General features: G+C 50.9%; 1 protein-coding gene across 3 annotated transcripts in view; it reads right to left on the reverse strand.

Annotated features, from left to right (window-relative positions):
* Positions 1-20,721, reverse strand: part of LOC309559011 (integrin alpha-M-like) — a 266,904-nt gene that overhangs the window by 27,738 nt on the left and 218,445 nt on the right. For 2 of the 3 annotated variants that reach the window (XM_082262121.1, XM_082262119.1), the window contains exons 5-11: positions 10,848-10,962; positions 10,509-10,639; positions 5,987-6,132; positions 5,092-5,245; positions 3,997-4,147; positions 1,937-2,010; positions 470-602 (exon numbers count right to left, since the gene is read on the reverse strand). In XM_082262121.1, the coding sequence (XP_082118247.1) occupies positions 470-602; positions 1,937-2,010; positions 3,997-4,147; positions 5,092-5,245; positions 5,987-6,132; positions 10,509-10,639; positions 10,848-10,962 (904 nt within the window). The remainder of the gene's footprint in view (positions 1-469; positions 603-1,936; positions 2,011-3,996; positions 4,148-5,091; positions 5,246-5,986; positions 6,133-10,508; positions 10,640-10,847; positions 10,963-20,721) is intronic. The other variant, XM_082262120.1, reaches the window with a different exon arrangement.

The raw sequence follows: 20,721 nt of genomic DNA on the forward strand, positions 1-20,721 counted from the left end.
GGGAGCTATCCGATTGGATGCTGGCTCCCAATGTGACTCTAGGGGCCATCTTGGGTCAGGCAGAGTCCATTTAAGACCCTGGGTCCCAGGCTTGGTGTGCATTTCACCTGTGGGTACAGGTCATTCCTCTGTCAGGGACAGTAATTAGTGGCAGGGAGAGGTTCCAGATGAGTAGGGAAAGAAAAGGGACATGCCATCCTTCCTGAAAGCCTCCCTGTTTGGGCTGGGACTGCCGTGGAAGACGCCCCATGGAAGACGCTTTCGGTGCACCCGAGATCTACTGCTTTACTTTTCGCTGCAACATTTTGTTGTCTTCCCACTGGGTAGTTGTTCAACTTTAACTATAATACAATTCTGTTTCTACAACTGAGGTGGTGCAGCTGCACCCCCCTACAAGTTAATTAATTATTTGACATTACACTGTAAACTCATAACATCGGTACAGCTCTATAACCCCTGGTTTTCTCACCCATGTAAGAATCCTTCATGTCCTTACGATCCTTTGTTGCATTTATCCAGGTGCCATTCTGCTGACCGTCCAAGTACAGGGATATCCCTCCAGACCAATCATAAGCACCTACTGCCCCAAGGATCGGCCCTCTCTGTGAAGGAGAAGAAGGTATTAAAGTGGAACCAAGATCTTCGTGGTGATGGAAGCTTTATTCAGTAATTGTGATTGTGAATGTCACCTCCTATTGCTGGCACGGCTTTTGGATATTACGATGACACAGGATAACCAATCGGCTTACTAGGACGGGTCTATTGCCATCAAATATACAGTAGGTGCAGAGTTACCATCTTAGAACACAATTCATACATCATTACGTCAACCTTCTGTTTCAAACAGACAGTTCCAGGCTTCAGGGCCTGGAGGTCCATTATCCCCTCTCATGGGCACCTCATCTCTGCACCTTAGGCAGTTTAAAATTGTACTCCAACTACCCCACATTGTAACTATGATCCTTTCTAATTAATTCAAGTCATAACAAAGTATAATGTACAGTATGTATAATGGGATCTCATAGAGATATGGATAAGGCCCCTTGTCTCTCCATTATCCATCTCAAAACCAGTTCTTGTAGTGATACAGAATACTAAATACCATTACAGCAATCCTATAGAGATTCCCGAACAATCCACGGATTCCTCCTATTCCAATATATTTGTCATAGGCTAATGCTACCACTATTATTGAATAGTTGTAATGAGATAGGCAAGAGCCCTCTTTTGCTTGAGGGCCCCATAGTAGGTATATGGTCTACTCTGGCTCCAGATACTACATTTCCAGGGACAATGGCAGTTCTAGTAAAATCAGTAACATTTTAAGAGTCAAATTACCTTTTCAGGGTCATTGGAAGGAACTTGGAAGCCTAAACGAAGGCGGTATGGTGTCTCCTCTTCTGTCTGGACATCTCCCAGCTACACCCCCATGATTATTCCTGAGGTCTCAGTCACAGGAATGGCTGGTTTGGATAGCACCTATGCTGTCCACATGGGGTCCCTTATAGGGACTTCCTGGCATACATTCCAAGAACTCTGCCCCCCCCCCCATTTCTGGTCAGTGTGGGGGGACACCATGGAGGGCTGTGCAGGATCTCTGTCTACTGATCCCCATACAGGGACTTTGGGACTTTGTTTGATTTGGTGTAATCCAAGTTGCACATAACGATTCCACCAGTTGGTGTTGCAGAAAAGGGTAATTATAAACATGAAAGGATAGAGGAAGTATATTGTTTAAAAAACACCCTCAAACCCCTCCGAAAGAGTGGACAACGCCACAAGCTGACAATTAGGGAACACATACAGGCAGAATGGGAGCAATGTGTGTATGGGGGAGGCTGAGACTTTGTGGGGGAAGTTTTGGGGTCCCAGCAGAGAATGGGAATGTGCTGAGAACGGCAGCAAGGGGAAAGGAGAGCGCTCAATCCATATTTACCGGCGTTAGAACTGCGCTGAACCCCTCCTGAGACATCTCAAGTTGAAAAGAACTTCCATTTGCAGCCTGTGTACCTGGGAACAAGAGAACAAAAAAGAGTGATAGAGGATGAAGAAAGAGAAGGAGGGGGTGATAGAGGATGAAGAGAGGAGTGGAAGAGAGGAGGGGAGAGGACAGGGTCAAAGAGGATGAGGAGAGGGGAGGATTGGAGCGGGATCATAGAGGAGGAAGAAAGGGGTGGAAACGAGGGGAATCATAGAAGATGAAGAGCGGGGTGGAGAGGAGGGGGCAATAGAGAATAAAGAGACGAAGAGAGGGTTGAAGAGGACAGGGACATAGAGGATGAAGAGAGGGGTGGAGAGGAGGGGGTCAGAGAGGATGAAGAGAGGGGTGGAGAGGAGGGGGTCATAATGGATGAAGAGAGGGTCATAGATGATGGAGAGGGGTGGAGAGGAGAGGGTCATAGAGGATGGAGAGGGGTGGAAAGGAGAGGGTCATAGAGGATGGAGAGGGGTGGAGAGGAGAGGGTCATAGAGGATGGAGAGGGGTGGAGAGGAGGAGGCGATGGAGGATGAAGAAAAGGGTGGAGAGGAGGGAGCCGTAGAAGAGAGGGGTGGAGAGGAGAGGGTCATAGAGGATGAAGAGAGGGGTGGAGAGGAGGGGCTCATAATGGATGAAGAGAGGGTCACAGAGGTTGAAGAGAGGGGTGGAGAGGAAAGGGTCATAGAGGATGAAGAGAGGGTCATAGATGATGGAGAGGGGTGGAGAGGAGGGGGTCATAGAGGATGGAGAGGGGTGGAGAGGAGAGGGTCATAGAGGATGGAGAGGGGTGGAGAGGAGGAGGCGATGGAGGATGAAGAAAAGGGTGGAGAGGAGGGAGCCGTAGAAGAGAGGGGTGGAGAGGAGAGGGTCATAGAGGATGAAGAGAGGGGTGGAGAGGAGGGGTTCATAATGGATGAAGAGAGGGTCACAGAGGTTGAAGAGAGGGGTGGAGAGGAAAGGGTCATAGAGGATGAAGAGAGGGTCATAGATGATGGAGAGGGGTGGAGAGGAGGGGGTCATAGAGGATGGAGAGGGGTGGAGAGGAGAGGGTCATAGAGGATGGAGAGGGGTGGAGAGGAGGAGGCGATGGAGGATGAAGAAAAGGGTGGAGAGGAGGGAGCCGTAGAAGAGAGCAAAGGGTGAGGGTTGTGAATATGAGAGATGAGCCAAGAAAGGGAGCGGAGAAAGGTAAATACAGGGAAGATACAGAGAAGGAATTACACCAAATACAAATAAAAATGGAATGCTGGATACAGATTCTCGATGAGTCCACCAAATTATCACTGGGCACACTAACTCCCCAAAACGGGTGGACACTCATATATAGGGTCCAATGAGAGCGGCAAACAAACATTCAAGAGTCCGAAGCTTTTAATGACAAAATTGGTTTAACCAACGCATTTCAGGGGGCCAGACTCTTCCTTCATCAGGGCTCAGGAATTTAGACTGGGATTAATGGACTCAGAAGAGCAGATACCAGTTAGATCTGGTAATCTGCCTCTTGAAACTGTTCCAAGCAGAAACCCCAGTACACACTGATCTGGTATCTACTTATGTGAGCCCTGATGAAGGGGCGGAGTCTATATACCCCTGAAACACGTTGGATTGTATTTTCTGCTATGAACCGTTTCTATCATTAAACTCTTGGATGTTTGGTGCGTTTGTTGGATTGTATATAAGAGAAGTAATCGGAGGCAGTAAGTGGTATAATGGTAGAATTCAGGGGCCAGCCTTTGGACACATAACCTCTTCCTGGCTCTGATCCATCTTGGAATATTGATATAGGGTGACTGTGTTTCTGAATATAAAGTAATAGGATGTGTGGGTGATAGGTACATAGGGAAATCCAATTCCTATAGCCCAGATCTCTGGGGTTGAATGATGAAGTAGAAGCCCTGATCTGGGTCCTCTGGATTTGGCAGGCCAGGCTGTATTTTTGGGCTTACAGGGCACTCCTGGCACATGAGTCCGGGGTTCTCCTTTAACCTGCTCAAAATCACTCCTCTTAAGTCTGTTACCTTCGATGGCGAAGATTTTCTCCTGCAGCGTCCTCTGGAAATTTTGAAGGATGGAGAAGTCACTGACCTGGAGGAGGTGATCTTCAGCCTTCGGGGAGGCGATAGTCACCAGCTCCTGGTAGGCATTGGGTTTATTGAAGGCATCTCCCACCTGCAGACCAATGAGAGGATGGTCAGACCAGAGCGGGTCATATGATTAGCTTTATACAAATACGTACAGTATGCGGTGAGGGTAGAGAGAGTGATCAGTGACTAGGAAAGTTCTTAAGCCATGGGATTAGCATGACTAACACTTCATTATATACCCCTTCCTGCCCTGTATGTTAACATTCCCCAGCATGATGCCCTGTGGCAGGAATAATAATTAAGATCCGCCCTTTGAGAATCATCAGCCAATACTTTGCGCAGAAGCTGGCTCTTAAACCTAGTGCGCACTGAGAATCAGGAACCAATTGGAGTAGTTCCTGATCAGGTGATCACTATATCAGCGATGACATAATATTCACATGCAGACGAAGACTTCACTGACAAAATAGGAGTAAAGCCTGCAGTTTGCGCTGCAGCCTGAAAGTGGTAGTGTTTATCTTTTAAATCTCGCAATCGTCAGATACATTTACAGTATTAAAAAAAACTGGCAGTGCTTATCTGTTATTTTATTGTGCTTATCTGTTAAATCGTGTAATTGTCAGATACAGTTACAGTTTTAAAAAAATGTGGTAATGTTTATCTGTTGAATTTTACCATTGCCAGATACATTTACAGTATTGAGAAATGTTAGTGTTTATCTGTTAAATCTTGTAATTATCAGATTTAGTTAAAGATTTTAAAAAAATGATAGTGATTGTTAAATATTGTAATTGTCAGATTTACAGTATTATAATAACTGTTAGCGTTTGTCAAACCCTGCAATTGCTACATCCAGTACATTTACAGTATTAAAAAAATACCTTGATCAAAAAATATTTTTTGTCAGCCTAGAATAAACAAAAAGTTTTCTTTTTAAATATTAAAACAGTGTACCAAATAAATTGTCGATATGAAATATAAAAGACCTCTGGTCAAAAAACAGTTAAAGATCATTGGAGTCTCAGTTACCCCGATGACGAAGCGGCGAACTCCAAGTCTGTCAGCTTCTCCGATGGACTGAGAGAACTGTGTGTTATCGCGGATGCTTTCCCCATCTGTTATTACGATGAGAACCTTCTCGGTGTTGTCTCGGACACCTCTCCCTGGCACAAAGAGGGTCTGCCTGCCAATCAGAGCACAGCAGACATACAGAGTCAGGTGCGGCTTTATCAGTTTACCATACTCTATATGGAGCATTGAATGCATGACATGGGATTCCTGGAGCACTAGGGGATAGCTACAGAGACAGCAGAGCAGAAGCCGCCTGCTTTGAGGCTAGTTCTGTCTACATAAACTTCATACTGATAAGGGAGGGGGAGGAGCCACTGCTCAGGAAGGGTGGAGTGACTTCCTTTAGTCAGTCACTCATTAGTAAGTTCTATCTTAAACTCGGTAAACAACGTTTTACATCAAAGAAGCAAAAGAAGGAGCCTGGGAAACACAACCATTAGCCTTCCGCTCCACCAGCTGGCATAAATGGTGAATGAAAATAGTCAGTGTGACCCTCTGACTAGACTGTGGTTGGGTCTCCATTTTCCACATGTGGTAGGATTGTGGTGTGCATGTCTGTGCCTGTGTTGGATGGTGGTTTTCAGAGCATGGGGACTGTTCCCTGGCTGATGGGCTGCTAGAGCGGCCCAATGTCATGTTAAGGAGAACCAATATACTGTATGTGTACTTTCAGGGTGCAGCATGGAGCGTTAGACACTAAAAATAACACCACTGTGAGGTCACTCCTCCTCCCCGGCACCGAACATCTGATAAGGAGCCTGGGAATTAGTCCTGCCGTTGATCACTGTCAGTGGACGGTTGGTAGGAGGACAAGATCTATTTGTGGAATGGGAGAGACGATCAGGGAACGTACATCACCCTCAGGATGGCGGTGGAAGTATGCGTCCCCCCTTTCCGCTGGGTGATGGGCCCGGTCAGCTGTTTCGGCTCTCTTATTTGTGAAAATTGGTTGAAATCAAAATGAATCCGGAATGTTTCAGAATACTGCATGAGGGCAAACTGCGGAGAAAGAAACAAAAGTGTTAATGGTGGGTGCAAATATGAGACTTGGCAGGGGGAAACTGGGAGAAGGGGGGGGGGGCAGGCAAAATGTAGAAGAGGATGGGGAGATAGACACCTGGCAGGGGTATATGGGTGGGGGGACTGGAAGGGTGGATATAGAAGAGAGGGGGAAGACCTGCTGTTATAGGGGATGCAGACTAAAGGTTACTATGTACCTAATGTGGTGGGCTTGTCCCAGAGTACAATGTTTTTGAATAGGAATATTTAACCTCATTTACTTATATCTATGGCACCAGCGTGGAAATCCCCGGTGATGACCTATGCTACCGTCAAAAATAAGATTTCTTGGATTATGCACCATGGAAAATTAGCTAGCATTCTGAAGGATAAATAAACTAAATTTTAGAAGGTCTGGAACCCTTGGAGCAGATATTTGCAGTCGTTGATATAGGCAAGGAGCATGGAGGTATCCTGATGAAGACGGGCTTTTTGCACTTTTCCTTTTCTTCTCCTCTTTCTTTGCGCAACCAGGAGGTTAATTGGGTTTCTATTGTTATGACCTCTGCTGAGAGCTTTAGGATATAAATAAATAGTATATATCAGGTTTTATTATAAATGCTGGAGCCCGACATGGCTCTCCTCCTTTCTCCAATGGTGGTCGACCCAAAAGTTGAGCTTTTTCACAAACCATTACTTGCGTTGGTGTTTTGCACTACTGTTGTCAACTGGCACAGGGGCTTTTGGAGAGGACTAGGGGCTTTCCTCTTACCCACTGATTATGGCCTATGGAGAAGACCAGGGATTTTGTCTGCTTCTTCTGATCAGATCATGGTAAAGAGCTCAGTTCAGTCTCTCATCCCATGGAGAGAGCAGATTGTCAAGGACAAGCCAAGACAATAAAGCTTCCCTTCTGGAGTGGACCACGCCAACTCAATCAATGAGCCTTTCCTCCCTGCCTCCATCAATGAGCCTTCCCTCCCCAGCTCCCTTAATGAGCCCTCCTTCCATCATCTCTATCAATGACCCTTCCCTCCCTACCTCCCTCAATGTGCCTTCCTTCCCCACCTCCATCAATGAGCCTTCCCTCTCTCACCTCCATCAATGAGCCTTCTCTCCCCACCCATCAATGAGCCTTCCCTCCCCACCTCCATAAATAAGCCTTCCTTCCCCACCTCTATCAATGAGCCCTACCTCCCCCACCTCCATCAAAGAGCCTTCCCTCCTCACCTCCTTTAATGAGCCTTTCCTCCCCACCTCCAACAATGAGCCCTTCCTCCCCCCACCTCCATCAATGAGCCTCCCCTCCCCACCTCCATAAATGAACCTTCTCCCCCTCTATTAACGAGCCTTCCCGCCTCACCTCTATCAATGAGCATGCCCCCACCTCCATCAATGAGCCCTACCTCCCCCACCTCCATCAATGAGCCTTCCCTCCTCACCTCCTTTAATGAGCCATCCCTTCCTACCTCCATCAATGAGTCTTCCCTCCCCACCTCCAACAATGAGCCCTACCTCCCCCCCATCAATGAGCCTTCCCTCCCCACCTCCATCAACGAGTCCTACCTCCCCCACCTCCATCAATAAGCCTGCCCCCCACCTCCATCAATTAACCTTCCCCCCACCTCCATCAATTAACCTTCCCCCCCACCTCCATCAATGAGCCTCCCCCTACCTTCATCAATGAGCCCTCCCTCCCCCACCTCCATCAATGAGTCTTCCCTCCCCACCTCCATCAATGAGCCTTCCCTTCCCACCTCCATCAATTAGTCTTCCCTCCCTCACCTCCATCAATGAGTCTTCCCTCCCCCACTTCCATCAATGAGCCCTGTGAAAGACCCAACCAGGACAGGGGTTTTAGAGAGGACTAGGGGCAAGCCTCTGGTTTGGGCTCATGGAGAGAGCAGCTCATTCTCAAATGACGGACAACAACATAATTAAGAGTGAGGTTTGGATTACTTCTCTGAATAAGGACAACAAAGCTTCCCTTATGGAGTGGATGGAAAGGGGTAATATTAATCTTGTACAGGGTAATGGTCAGAGGGAATATGGTGGGCCTCCTGCAGACTTCGTTGGAGAGTCTCCTTCACGTAGGACAGAAATATTTATCAACAATATTCCTCAAGAAATCGATGAAGAAAAATTATTTCCACCTTTTCAGACTGCTGGAAAATGGTATGAGTTTTTGTCTCAGACTGTGGTAGACTGGTGCCGGCCAGTCTGAGGTGGGGTCCCTGAATAATGACAGCATTGTCTGGGTGGGCAATGACCTGGGTCCTGGGTCACCTAGGCTAGACTAAGTGACTAATTCTTAATTAGTTTACTGTTTATTTAGCTTGCTGTTTATGTTGGCTGTTCCTTAGGTATGTTCATTATATTACTGTTTACAGTTTGCATAATGTGACCAAGCTCTTATCTGATTTTTTGTGTGGTATAAATGACAATAAAGTCACTTCCAGTTTGCACCTAAGCTAGTGTCGTCTAATCCTTGGGTGTTCAGCTATAATACCCACTTCTTGGTTCCAGGCTGGAAGGAAGCGGTATCTGGATGGAGGCACCCAAGCTGGGCGCTGGATGGTCCATCCCATTGCTTATAATGAACTTTCTTTCCCAGACCTTCTCCCTTTATCCCCCTCCCTTCCTACGCCCCCCTTCTTTTTTCCCCCTTTCCCCCCTCCCTGCCCTATTAATTATTCACCGAAGTGTTTATAACTCCAGTTTACACATTTGTGAGATATTATGGGATGTTCTTTCCATGGGAATTATACTCACTAATTTTTGGTGTTCTGGGCCAAGGCTCTGGCTATTACCTAATAACATCCTCCGGACGCACACACATGCTTTTATGTAATGTTTCCTGTATTCTGGTTTTAAACCCCAATAAAACCCCTTGAAACCGAGAGGGAAAAGACCATCAAGGGGAGATATGGGGGGGGGGGACCTGGCAGGGGGGATACAGAGGAGAGGGGAAATACCTGGCAGGGGGGATATAGAGGAGAGGGGAAAGACCTGGCAGGGGGAATATAGAGGAGAGGGGAAAGACCTGGCAGGGGGATATAGAGGAGAGGGGGGAAACCTGGAAGATGGGGATATAGAGGAGAGGGGGAAGATCTGGTGGGGGATATAGAGGAGAGGGGGGAAGACCTGGCAGGAGGGATATAGAGGAGAGGAGGAAGACCTGACAGGGGGGGATATAGAGGAGAGGAGGAAGACCTGGCAGGGGGGATATAGAGGAGAGGGGAAAGACCTGGCAGGGGGATATAGAGGAGAGGGGGAAGACCTGGCTGTGGGATATAGAGGAGGGGGGAAGACCTGGCTGTGGGATATAGAGGAGAGGGGGAAACCTGGAAGATGGGGATATAGAGGAGAGGGGGAAGATCTGGTGGGGGGATATAGAGGAGAGGGGGGAAGACCTGGCAGGAGGGATATAGAGGAGAGGAGGAAGACCTGGCAGGGGGGATATAGAGGAGAGGAGGAAGACCTGGAAGGGGGGATATAGAGGAAAGGAGGAAGACCTGGCAGGGGGGATATAGAGGAGAGGAGGAAGACCTGGAAGGGGGGGATATAGAGGAAAGGAGGAAGACCTGGCAGGGGGGATATAAAGGAGAGGAGGAAGACCTGGCAGGGGGGATATAGAGGAGAGAAGGAAGACCTGGCGGGGGGGATATAGAGGAGGGGGGGGAGACCTGTAAGGAAGGATATAGAGGAGGGGAAGACCTGGAAGGGGGGGGATATAGAGGAAAGGAGGAAGACCTGGCAGGAGGGATATAAAGGAGAGGAGGAAGACCTGGCAGGGGGGGATATAGGGGAGAGGAGGAAGACCTGGCAGGGGGGGATATAGAGGAGAGGAGGAAGACCTGGCAGGGGGGGATATAGAGGAGGGGGGAAAGACCTGGCAGGAAGGATATAGAGGAGGAAGATCTGGCAAGGGGGAAATAGAGGGGAGGGGGGAAGACCTGGCAGGAGGGATATAAAGGAGAGGAGGAAGATCTGGCAAGGGGGAAGTAGAGGGGAGGGGGGAAGACCTGGCAGGAGGGATATAGAGGAGAGGAGGAAGACCTGGCGGGGGGGGGGATATAGAGGAGAGGAGGAAGATCTGGCAGGGGGGATATAGAGGAAGAAGGAAGACCTGGCAGGAAGGATATAGAGGAGAGGGGGAAGACCTGGCAGGGAAATGAAGAGGAAAGGGGAGACCTGGCAGAGTGAATATAATGTGCGGGGTGGGAGACATAGTAGAGAGGATATAGAGTTGGGGGGGGGGGATATGGAATGGAAGAAATAAGGGGGGGACATTGTGGTGGAGATAGAAGAGAGGGGGAAGACCTTGCAGGGGGAGATATAGAGGAGGGGGAGGGGAGAAGAATGGTACACCTCACCTGTGTGTTGGTCTCCTTGAACGCTTCCATTACTCTGGTGACAAAGTTCAGCATTAATGTGAAATCTCTGGTTAAAATACTCCCCGATCCATCGATGAGGAAGACGATGTCCAATCCTCGCACATTGCACTCTGCCGAGACACCGCAACAAATATCACCTACTGATCATCACAGCTCTGCTTCTACCTGGAAGTCTGGAGGACATGGCCTGCTACTGATCATCACAGCTCTGCTTCTACCTGGAAGTCTGGAGGACATGGCCTGCTACTGATCATCACAGCTCTGCTTCTACCTGGAAGTCTGGAGGACATGGCTTGTTGTGGTGAGGATAGGAGTTACCTGGCAGAGATTGGGGTAGAGGTGTCATCACTCGTGGCTCTGGAGGGATATAATAGCATCGTCCGGTCACATAGATGTTCCCACCGCATGTCCTCTGCAGGGTCGGCCCACACACCTGAGGAGGACACATGGAGGATGTCACACACCCTGAGGAGGACGTCACACACCCTGAGGAGGACACATAGAGGACGTCACACACCCTGAGGACACATAGAGGACGTCACACACCCTGAGGAGGACACATAGAGGACGTCACACACCCTGAGGAGGACACATGGAGGATGTCACACACCCTGAGGAGGACACATAGAGGACGTCACACACCCTGAGGAGGACACATAGAGGAGGTCACACACCCTGAGGAGGACACATAGAGGACGTCACACACCCTGAGGAGGACACATAGAGGACGTCACACACCCTGAGGAGGACACATGGAGGATGTCACACACCCTGAGGAGGACACATGGAGGATGTCACACACCCTGAGGAGGACACATGGAGGACGTCACACACCCTGAGGAGGACACATGGAGGACGTCACACACCCTAAGGAGGACACATGGAGGACGTCACACACCCTGAGGAGGACACATGGAGGACATCACACACCCTGAGGAGGACACATGGAGGACATCACACACCCTGAGGAGGACACATGGAGGACGTCTGTTAGGGTGCTGGTGGTAACCTGGCGACAGAGATAGGCCCCGATGTCCGTTAGAGGGCGGAGCTTAGACGGAACCCCCAAGGTAAGTGACACAGGCTAGCCTGAGGTGCGGAGTCTAAGTATCCACCGGTTTTCGCCAGAGCCTCTAGTGGTGAGGATGGAGTTTGCTGCGTGTGGATACCAGGTCGCGGTCCTCAGGGTCGCCCCACCAAGGGTGAACCGATCAAGGTCCGAAGGCGGGTAAACAGACAAGGGAGATCCGAGAGAATGGTCAAACAAGCCGGGGTCAGGACGGGCAGCAGATGAGCGGAGTCAGGAACAAGCCAAAAGGTCAACAGGAAATCAGCAGCAAACAGTTCACAGGTTCAGGAACAATGGCAGGAGCTGAAGACAAGACAGCACTGAACCTGTGTGCTGATCCAGCTTAAATAGAGCTCTTTCTAGATGAGAGGGGTGGAGCCGGAATAGCCTGTGAGTCTTAACTCATCATCTGCCAGAGCCTTCCTGACAGGTTCCTAACATTGCTCCCCCCTTAAGGGCAACCTCCGGGTGCCCAACAAGCTCCTTTTTTGTGGATGAGCACGAAAAAAATGCTTGGATTAGGTCCGCAGCATGGACGTCCTGTTCAGGCTCCCAGGAGTTCTCTTCCGGACCATAACCCTTCCATTTGATGAGAAACTGTAGCTGGTTGCCACGAACACAGGTTCTGGGGTACCTGAACTTCTACCAGGGAAGTTATCGGGGATCACGGGCTTCAGTAAGGAAACATGAAATATGGGATGGATCCGAAGGGTATCGGGTAGGGATAGTTCATAGGACACATCATTGAGTTTCCTTTTAACTGGAAATGGACCAATAAATCTGGGAGCCAGTTTCTTGGACGGACAGGCTAGGCGGAGATTAGCCGTGGAAAGCCAGACCCGATCGTCAGGTTGAAGAATCAACTCTACCTTCTTTCTCTTGTCAAAGATCCTTTTGGACGCAGTTTGGGCCTTGGCTAAGGTCTCCCGCAGAAGGTTATTATTCCGGGAAAAGAAGTTGACGGTGTCTTGGACTGCAGGAACTCCGGATTCACATGGAATATCTGGTAAGAAGGAGGGATGAAATCCGTAATTAGTGAAGAAGGGAGATTGGCCAGTAACAGAGTGCTTGGAATTGTTGTAGGAGAATTCTGCAAATGGTAACAGGGCTACCCAATCATCCTGGACAAAGGTGGTAAAGCACCGCAGGTACTGCTCCAGGGTTTGGTTTGTCCTCTCAGTTTGTCCGTTGGTCTGTGGGTGGTAGGCTGAGGACATAGACAGCTCGATCTTTAACAGTTTACATAAAGCCTTCCAGAAGCTTGACGTAAATTGTACCCCTCTGTCAGAGATGATGTTCCTGGGAATCCCATGGAGTCTTATGATCTCCCTAATGAAGATCTCTGCAGTTTCCCTTGCAGAGGGAGTACCCTTGAGGGGCAAAAAATGGGCCATTTTAGAGAGTCGATCTACCACCACAAAAATGGCAGAGCACCCTGCAGAAGGTGGAAGTTCCACGATAAAATCCATGGCAATTGTTTGCCAGGGCCGATCAGGGATGGGAAGAGGTCTGAGAAGGCCCCATGCCTTACTTCTGGCAGTTTTACACCGGGAACAGGTGGTACAGGAGAGTACATAACTCCTGCAGCTCTCTTCCATGTCAGGCCACCAAAAAGAACGCTGCAGGAGGTCAAGGGTTCTATGGACGCCAAAATGACCGGCCAGAGGGTGATCATGACAGGCAGCCAGAATTGCCGTTCTGACCTCTTCCGGGACGAAGATCTTGTCTTTAACCCATAACAAGCCATTCTTGTGCACCAGGGGTATTCCGGGTGGACCAGGAATGTGGGCAGAGGCTTGCTCAAGACGGGCCTTCAGATTTGTGAATAAAAGTAGGAAGTTCTTTTCGGATAGGATGGTGTCAGGTACTGAAGTTTCCTTCGGGCTATCAAACATCCGGGACAGGGCATCCGGTTTAACATTTTTAGACCCAGGCCGATAGGTGATATGAAATGAAAACCTTGAAAAAAAAAGTGCCCACCGTGCCTGACGGGGTCTCAAACGTTTTGCAGATCTCAGATACTCAAGGTTTTTGTGATCCGTAAAAATAAGAATAGGGTGTACAGCCCCCTCAAGCAAATACCGCCACTCTTCAAGTGCGGCTTTGATCGCCAGAAGTTCCCGGTCCCCAACATCATAATTCCTCTCTGCAGAGGAGAGTTTCCGGGAAAAGAAGGCTATCGGGTGTATCAAGTCCTTGGTTCCCTGTCTTTGGGAGAGGACTGCCCCGACAGCAACTTCAGAAGCGTCAACCTCGAGGAGGTAGGGTAAGGTGGAATCCGGGTGACTCAACACAGGGGCTGACGTGAAGAGCTTCTTAAGGACCAAGAAGGCGGACTGGGCTTCGGGGGTCCATTGAAAGCGAACACTCTTCTTGGTGAGCTGAGTAATGGGAGTGATGATATGAGAGAAACCCTTAATGAACTTTCTATAGAAGTTGGCGAAGCCAACGAATCGCTGCACTCCCTTTTTGTCAGATGGAGGTGGCCAATCCAGGATGGCAGAGACTTTCTGGGGATCCATCTCTATACCCTCTGTAGAAATTATTAACCCCAGAAACGGGATGCTGCTCCGTTCGAATTCACACTTCTCGGCCTTAACATAGAGACCATGCTGGCGGAGGCGGCCGAGGACATTTCGAACATGCTCGCGATGTTGCTCCAGGGATGTAGAGATGATTAGGATGTCATCTAGGTAAACTATGACAAAGATATCCAGCCAATCCCGGAAAATATCGTTCACAAAGTGTTGGAACGTAGCTGGGGCGTTGCAGAGGCCAAAAAGCATCACAAGATATTCGAAATGCCAGAACCTGGTACGAAAAGCTGTCTTCCACTCATCGCCTTCTCTAATACGGACTAAGTTGTAGGCCCCGCGGAGATCCAACTTAGTGAACAGGACAGCAGATCTGAGCCGCTGAAAGAGCTCGGGAACCAGAGGGAGAGGGTAGCGGTTCTTAATGGTAACTTTATTCAAGTCTCGGTAATCTATACAAGGTCGAAGGGAGTGATCCTTCTTTTCTACAAAAAAGATACCTGCCCCTGCCGGAGAGGTGGAAGGATGGATAAACCCCTTCTTCAGACTTTCGTCCACATAGTCCTTTAAAACGTCCAGCTCACGTTCAGATAGTGGGTAAATTCGGCCAAATGGGATCTCGGCTCCCGGGAGCAAGTCGTTCGGGCAATCATATGAACGGTGAGGAGGTAAGGTCTCAGCTCCTCGCTTACTGAAAACATCCAGGAAGTCGTGATATGCCTTGGGTACAACAGAACATAAATCAGGCTCAGATTCGAGACAGAACAGAGTTTGGGGGGACTTGGATGGAGCGGGTAGACAGGAGTTCCTGCAGTAAGGAGACGGGAACTGGACGGCTCCTGTGATCCAGTTGATTTGCGGGTTGTGTGCCTGCAACCATGGCAATCCCAGGATAATGGGAAATAAGGGAGATGCGATGACATCCAAACGTATCAATTCCTTATGGCCAGATGGAGAGACCATTGGAAGAGGAAGGGTTTCTTGGGTCACGGGTCCAGACTTGATGTGGGAGCCATCGGCCAGGAAGATAGTGAGGTCCTGGGTCTTGGTCTGGAGAGGTATGCCTTGCTGCCCCGCAAAGGAACGGTCAATGAAACAACTGCAGGCTCCCGAGTCAATGATTGCTGTAACCTGGATGGGTCCTTCTGGGAGTTGCAAAGACACAGGAAAGGCTAAGTGGGAGGTAGAGGTAACTGATGCCACACAACTGGAGGGCGAGACTGGCAAAGACTTATGGTGTTTTGCTGCTCAGGAGCGCACATAATGGCCAGCTTCTCCGCAATACAGGCAAAGATTACCCAGCTGGCGGCGACGTCTCTCCTCCGGAGACAAGACAGGCCGCATAACCCCAAGTTGCTTGGGTTCAGGAGCATCAGGCATGGCTCTGGCGGGAGCAGGGCTGGGAGAGACTGCCCCAGCGGAAAGGAAGTGTACAGGAGGTGCTACTCGTGGCAACATCCAGGCTGGCCGAAACTGCTGCGTTGATCGTTCCGCCCGGCGTTCTCGGAGCCGACGGTCGATTTGAATGGCCTGGGAGATCAAATCCTCTAGGGCGTCGGGGATGCCCACCCGGGCCAATGCGTCCTTCAGTGCTTCGGACAAGCCTAGACGGAACTGGTACCGGAGTGCAGCCTCGTTCCAGGAAGTGTCGGAACTCAGGCGACGGAAGTCCGTGACATAGTCTTCTACGGGTCTGCGCCCCTGCTGGAGAACGTGTAGCGCAGCTTCTGCGGCGGAAGATCGCTGTGGATCGTCATAGAGTTGGGCCATGGCTTCAAAAAATGACAATAGAGAGTTCAAATGGGGGCTACCCTCTTCAAGGAGCCGATGGGCCCAGGACTGGGGTCCGCATAGTAGCAATGAAATAACAAACCCCACCTTGGTGGCCTCCAGGGAGAAGGTCCGGGGTTGCAAGGAGAAGTAGAGCTGGCAGGCATTGCGAAACGCTCGGAATTTACCCCGATCTCCGGAATATTTTTCAGGGGTAGGGACCCGAGGTTCTGGTGGCAGCATCACTACTGTGGGGCTGGAGGCCGGTGCTGCGGTTGCGGCTGCGGCAGCGGAGGAGGGAGCAGATGGCGCAGTGGAATCTGCCGTGAGGGTTTCAGAGCGTAATCGTCCCTCTAACTGTGTATAGCCATCCTGAAGCGTCCTCACGGCTTGAGACAGGGCTGCTAGGTGTTGGCAGATCTCCTCTAACGGTGAAGCCTCTCTTGCAGGTTCCGACATGGCTGTCTTGTACTGTTAGGGTGCTGGTGGTAACCTGGCGACAGAGATAGGCCCCGATGTCCGTTAGAGGGCGGAGCTTAGACGGAACCCCCAAGGTAAGTGACACAGGCTAGCCTGAGGTGCGGAGTCTAAGTATCCACCGGTTTTCGCCAGAGCCTCTAGTGGTGAGGATGGAGTTTGCTGCGTGTGGATACCAGGTCGCGGTCCTCAGGGTCGCCCCACCAAGGGTGAACCGATCAAGGTCCGAAGGCGCTTAAACAGACAAGGGAGACCTGAGAGAATGGTCAAACAAGCCGGGGTCAGGACGGGCAGCAGACGAGCGGAGTCAGGAACAAGCCAAAAAGTCAACAGGAAATCAGCAGCAAACAGGTCACAGGTTCCGGAACAATGGCAGGAGCTGAAGACAAGACAGCACTGAACCTGTGTGCTGATCCAGCTTAAATAGAGCTCTTTCTAGATGAGAGGGGTGGAGCCGAAATAGCCTGTGAGTCTTAACTCATCATCTGCCAGAGCCTTCCTGACAGGTTCCTAACAACGTCACACACCCTGAGGAGGACACATGGAGGACGTCACACACCCTGAGGAGGACACATGGAGGACGTCACACACCCTGAGGAGGACATATAGAGGACGTCACACACCCTGAGGAGGACACATGGAGGACGTCACACACCCTGAGGAGGACATATAGAGGACGTCACACACCCTGAGGAGGACACATGGAGGACGTCACACACCCTGAGGAGGACATATAGAGGACGTCACACACCCTGAGGAGGACATATAGAGGACGTCACACACCCTGAGGAGGACACATGGAGGACGTCACACACCCTGAGGAGGACACATAGAGGACGTCACACACCCTGAGGAGGACACATAGAGGATGTCACACACCCTGAGGAGGACACATGGAGGATGTCACACACCCTGAGGAGGACACATAGAGGACGTCACACACCCTGAGGAGGACACATAGAGGATGTCACACACCCTGAGGAGGACACATGGAGGATGTCACACACCCTGAGGAGGACACATAGAGGACGTCACACACCCTGAGGAGGACACATGGAGGAGGTCACACACCCTGAGGAGGACACATGGAGGATGTCACACACCCTGAGGAGGACACATGGAGGATGTCACACACCCTGAGGAGGACACATGGAGGACGTCACACACCCTGAGGAGGACACATGGAGGATGTCACACACTCTGAGGAGGACACATGGAGGATGTCACACACCCTGAGGAGGACATATAGAGGATGTCACACACCCTGAGGAGGACACATGGAGGATGTCACACACCCTGAGGAGGACACATGGAGGACATCACACACCCTGAGGAGGAAATATAGAGGACGTCACACACCTGAGGAGGACACATGGAGGATGTCACACACCCTGAGGAGGACATATAGAGGATGTCACACACCCTGAGGAGGACACATGGAGGATGTCACACACCCTGAGGAGGACACATGGAGGACATCACACACCCTGAGGAGGAAATATAGAGGACGTCACACACCTGAGGAGGACACATGGAGGATGTCACACACCCTGAGGAGGACACATGGAGGACATCACACACCCTGAGGAGGACATATAGAGGACGTCACACACCCTGAGGAGGACACATAGAGGACGTCACACACCCTGAGGAGGACACATAGAGGACGTTGCACACCCTGAGGAGGACACATAGAGGAGGTCACACACCCTGAGGAGGACACATGGAGGATGTCACACACCCTGAGGAGGACACATGGAGGAGGTCACACACCCTGAGGAGGACACATGGAGGATGTCACACACCCTGAGGAGGACACATGGAGGACGTCACACACCCTGAGGAGGACATATAGAGGACATCACACACCCTGAGGAGGACATATAGAGGACGTCATACACCCTGAGGAGGACACATGGAGGATGTCACACACCCTGAGGAGGACATATAGAGGACGTCACACACCCTGAGGAGGACACATAGAGGACGTCACACACCCTGAGGAGGACACATAGAGGACGTCACACACCCTGAGGAGGACACATGGAGGATGTCACACACCCTGAGGAGGACACATAGAGGACGTTGCACACCCTGAGGAGGACACATGGAGGATGTCACACACCCTGAGGAGGACACATGGAGGATGTCACACACCCTGAGGAGGACATATAGAGGATGTCACACACCCTGAGGAGGACACATGGAGGATGTCACACACCCTGAGGAGGACACATGGAGGATGTCACACACCCTGAGGAGGACACATGGAGGATGTCACACACCCTGAGGAGGACATATAGAGGACGTCACACACCCTGAGGAGGACACATAGAGGACGTCACACACCCTGAGGAGGACACATGGAGGATGTCACACACCCTGAGGAGGACACATGGAGGATGTCACACACCCTGAGGAGGACACATGGAGGATGTCACACACCCTGAGGAGGACACATGGAGGACGTTGCACACCCTGAGGAGGACACATGGAGGACATCACACACCCTGAGGAGGACACATGGAGGATGTCACACACCCTGAGGAGGACACATGGAGGATGTCACACACCCTGAGGAGGACATATAGAGGATGTCACACACCCTGAGGAGGACACATGGAGGATGTCACACACCCTGAGGAGGACACATGGAGGATGTCACACACCCTGAGGAGGACACATGGAGGATGTCACACACCCTGAGGAGGACATATAGAGGATGTCACACACCCTGAGGAGGACATATAGAGGACGTCACACACCCTGAGGAGGACACATGGAGGATGTCACACACCCTGAGGAGGACACATGGAGGATGTCACACACCCTGAGGAGGACATATAGAGGATGTCACACACCCTGAGGAGGACACATGGAGGATGTCACACCCTGAGGAGGACACATGGAGGATGTCACACACCCTGAGGAGGACATATAGAGGACATCACACACCCTGAGGAGGACATATAGAGGATGTCACACACCCTGAGGAGGACATATAGAGGATGTCACACACCCTGAGGAGGACATATAGAGGACGTCACACACCCTGAGGAGGACACATGGAGGATGTCACACACCCTGAGGAGGACACATGGAGGAGGTCACACACCCTGAGGAGGACACATGGAGGATGTCACACACCCTGAGGAGGACACATGGAGGATGTCACACACCCTGAGGAGGACACATGGAGGATGTCACACACCCTGAGGAGGACATATAGAGGACGTCACACACCCTGAGGAGGACACATAGAGGACGTCACACACCCTGAGGAGGACACATGGAGGATGTCACACACCCTGAGGAGGACACATAGAGGACGTTGCACACCCTGAGGAGGACACATGGAGGACATCACACACCCTGAGGAGGACACATGGAGGATGTCACACACCCTGAGGAGGACACATGGAGGATGTCACACACCCTGAGGAGGACATATAGAGGATGTCACACACCCTGAGGAGGACACATGGAGGATGTCACACACCCTGAGGAGGACACATGGAGGATGTCACACACCCTGAGGAGGACATATAGAGGACGTCACACACCCTGAGGAGGACACATGGAGGATGTCACACACCCTGAGGAGGACATATAGAGGACGTCACACACCCTGAGGAGGACACATGGAGGACGTCACACACCCTGAGGAGGACACATGGAGGACGTTGCACACCCTGAGGAGGACACATAGAGGACGTCACACACCCTGAGGAGGACACATGGAGGATGTCACACACCCTGAGGAGGACACATAGAGGACGTTGCACACCCTGAGGAGGACACATGGAGGATGTCACACACCCTGAGGAGGACACATGGAGGACATCACACACCCTGAGGAGGACATATAGAGGACGTCACACACCCTGAGGAGGACACATAGAGGACGTCACACACCCTGAGGAGGACACATAGAGGACGTTGCACACCCTGAGGAGGACACATGGAGGATGTCACACACCCTGAGGAGGACATATAGAGGACGTCACACACCCTGAGGAGGACACATAGAGGACGTCACACACCCTGAGGAGGACACATAGAGGACGTTGCACACCCTGAGGAGGACACATGAAGGACGTCACACACCCTGAGGAGGACACATGGAGGATGTCACACACCCTGAGGAGGACACATGGAGGATGTCACACACCCTGAGGAGGACATATAGAGGATGTCACACACCCTGAGGAGGACACATGGAGGATGTCACACACCCTGAGGAGGACACATGGAGGAGGTCACACACCCTGAGGAGGACACATGGAGGATGTCACACACCCTGAGGAGGACACATGGAGGAGGTCACACACCCTGAGGAGGA

The sequence above is a fragment of the Pelophylax lessonae genome, assembly GCF_965119305.1.
Source record: "Pelophylax lessonae genome assembly, chromosome: 6".
NCBI lineage: Eukaryota > Metazoa > Chordata > Amphibia > Anura > Ranidae > Pelophylax > Pelophylax lessonae.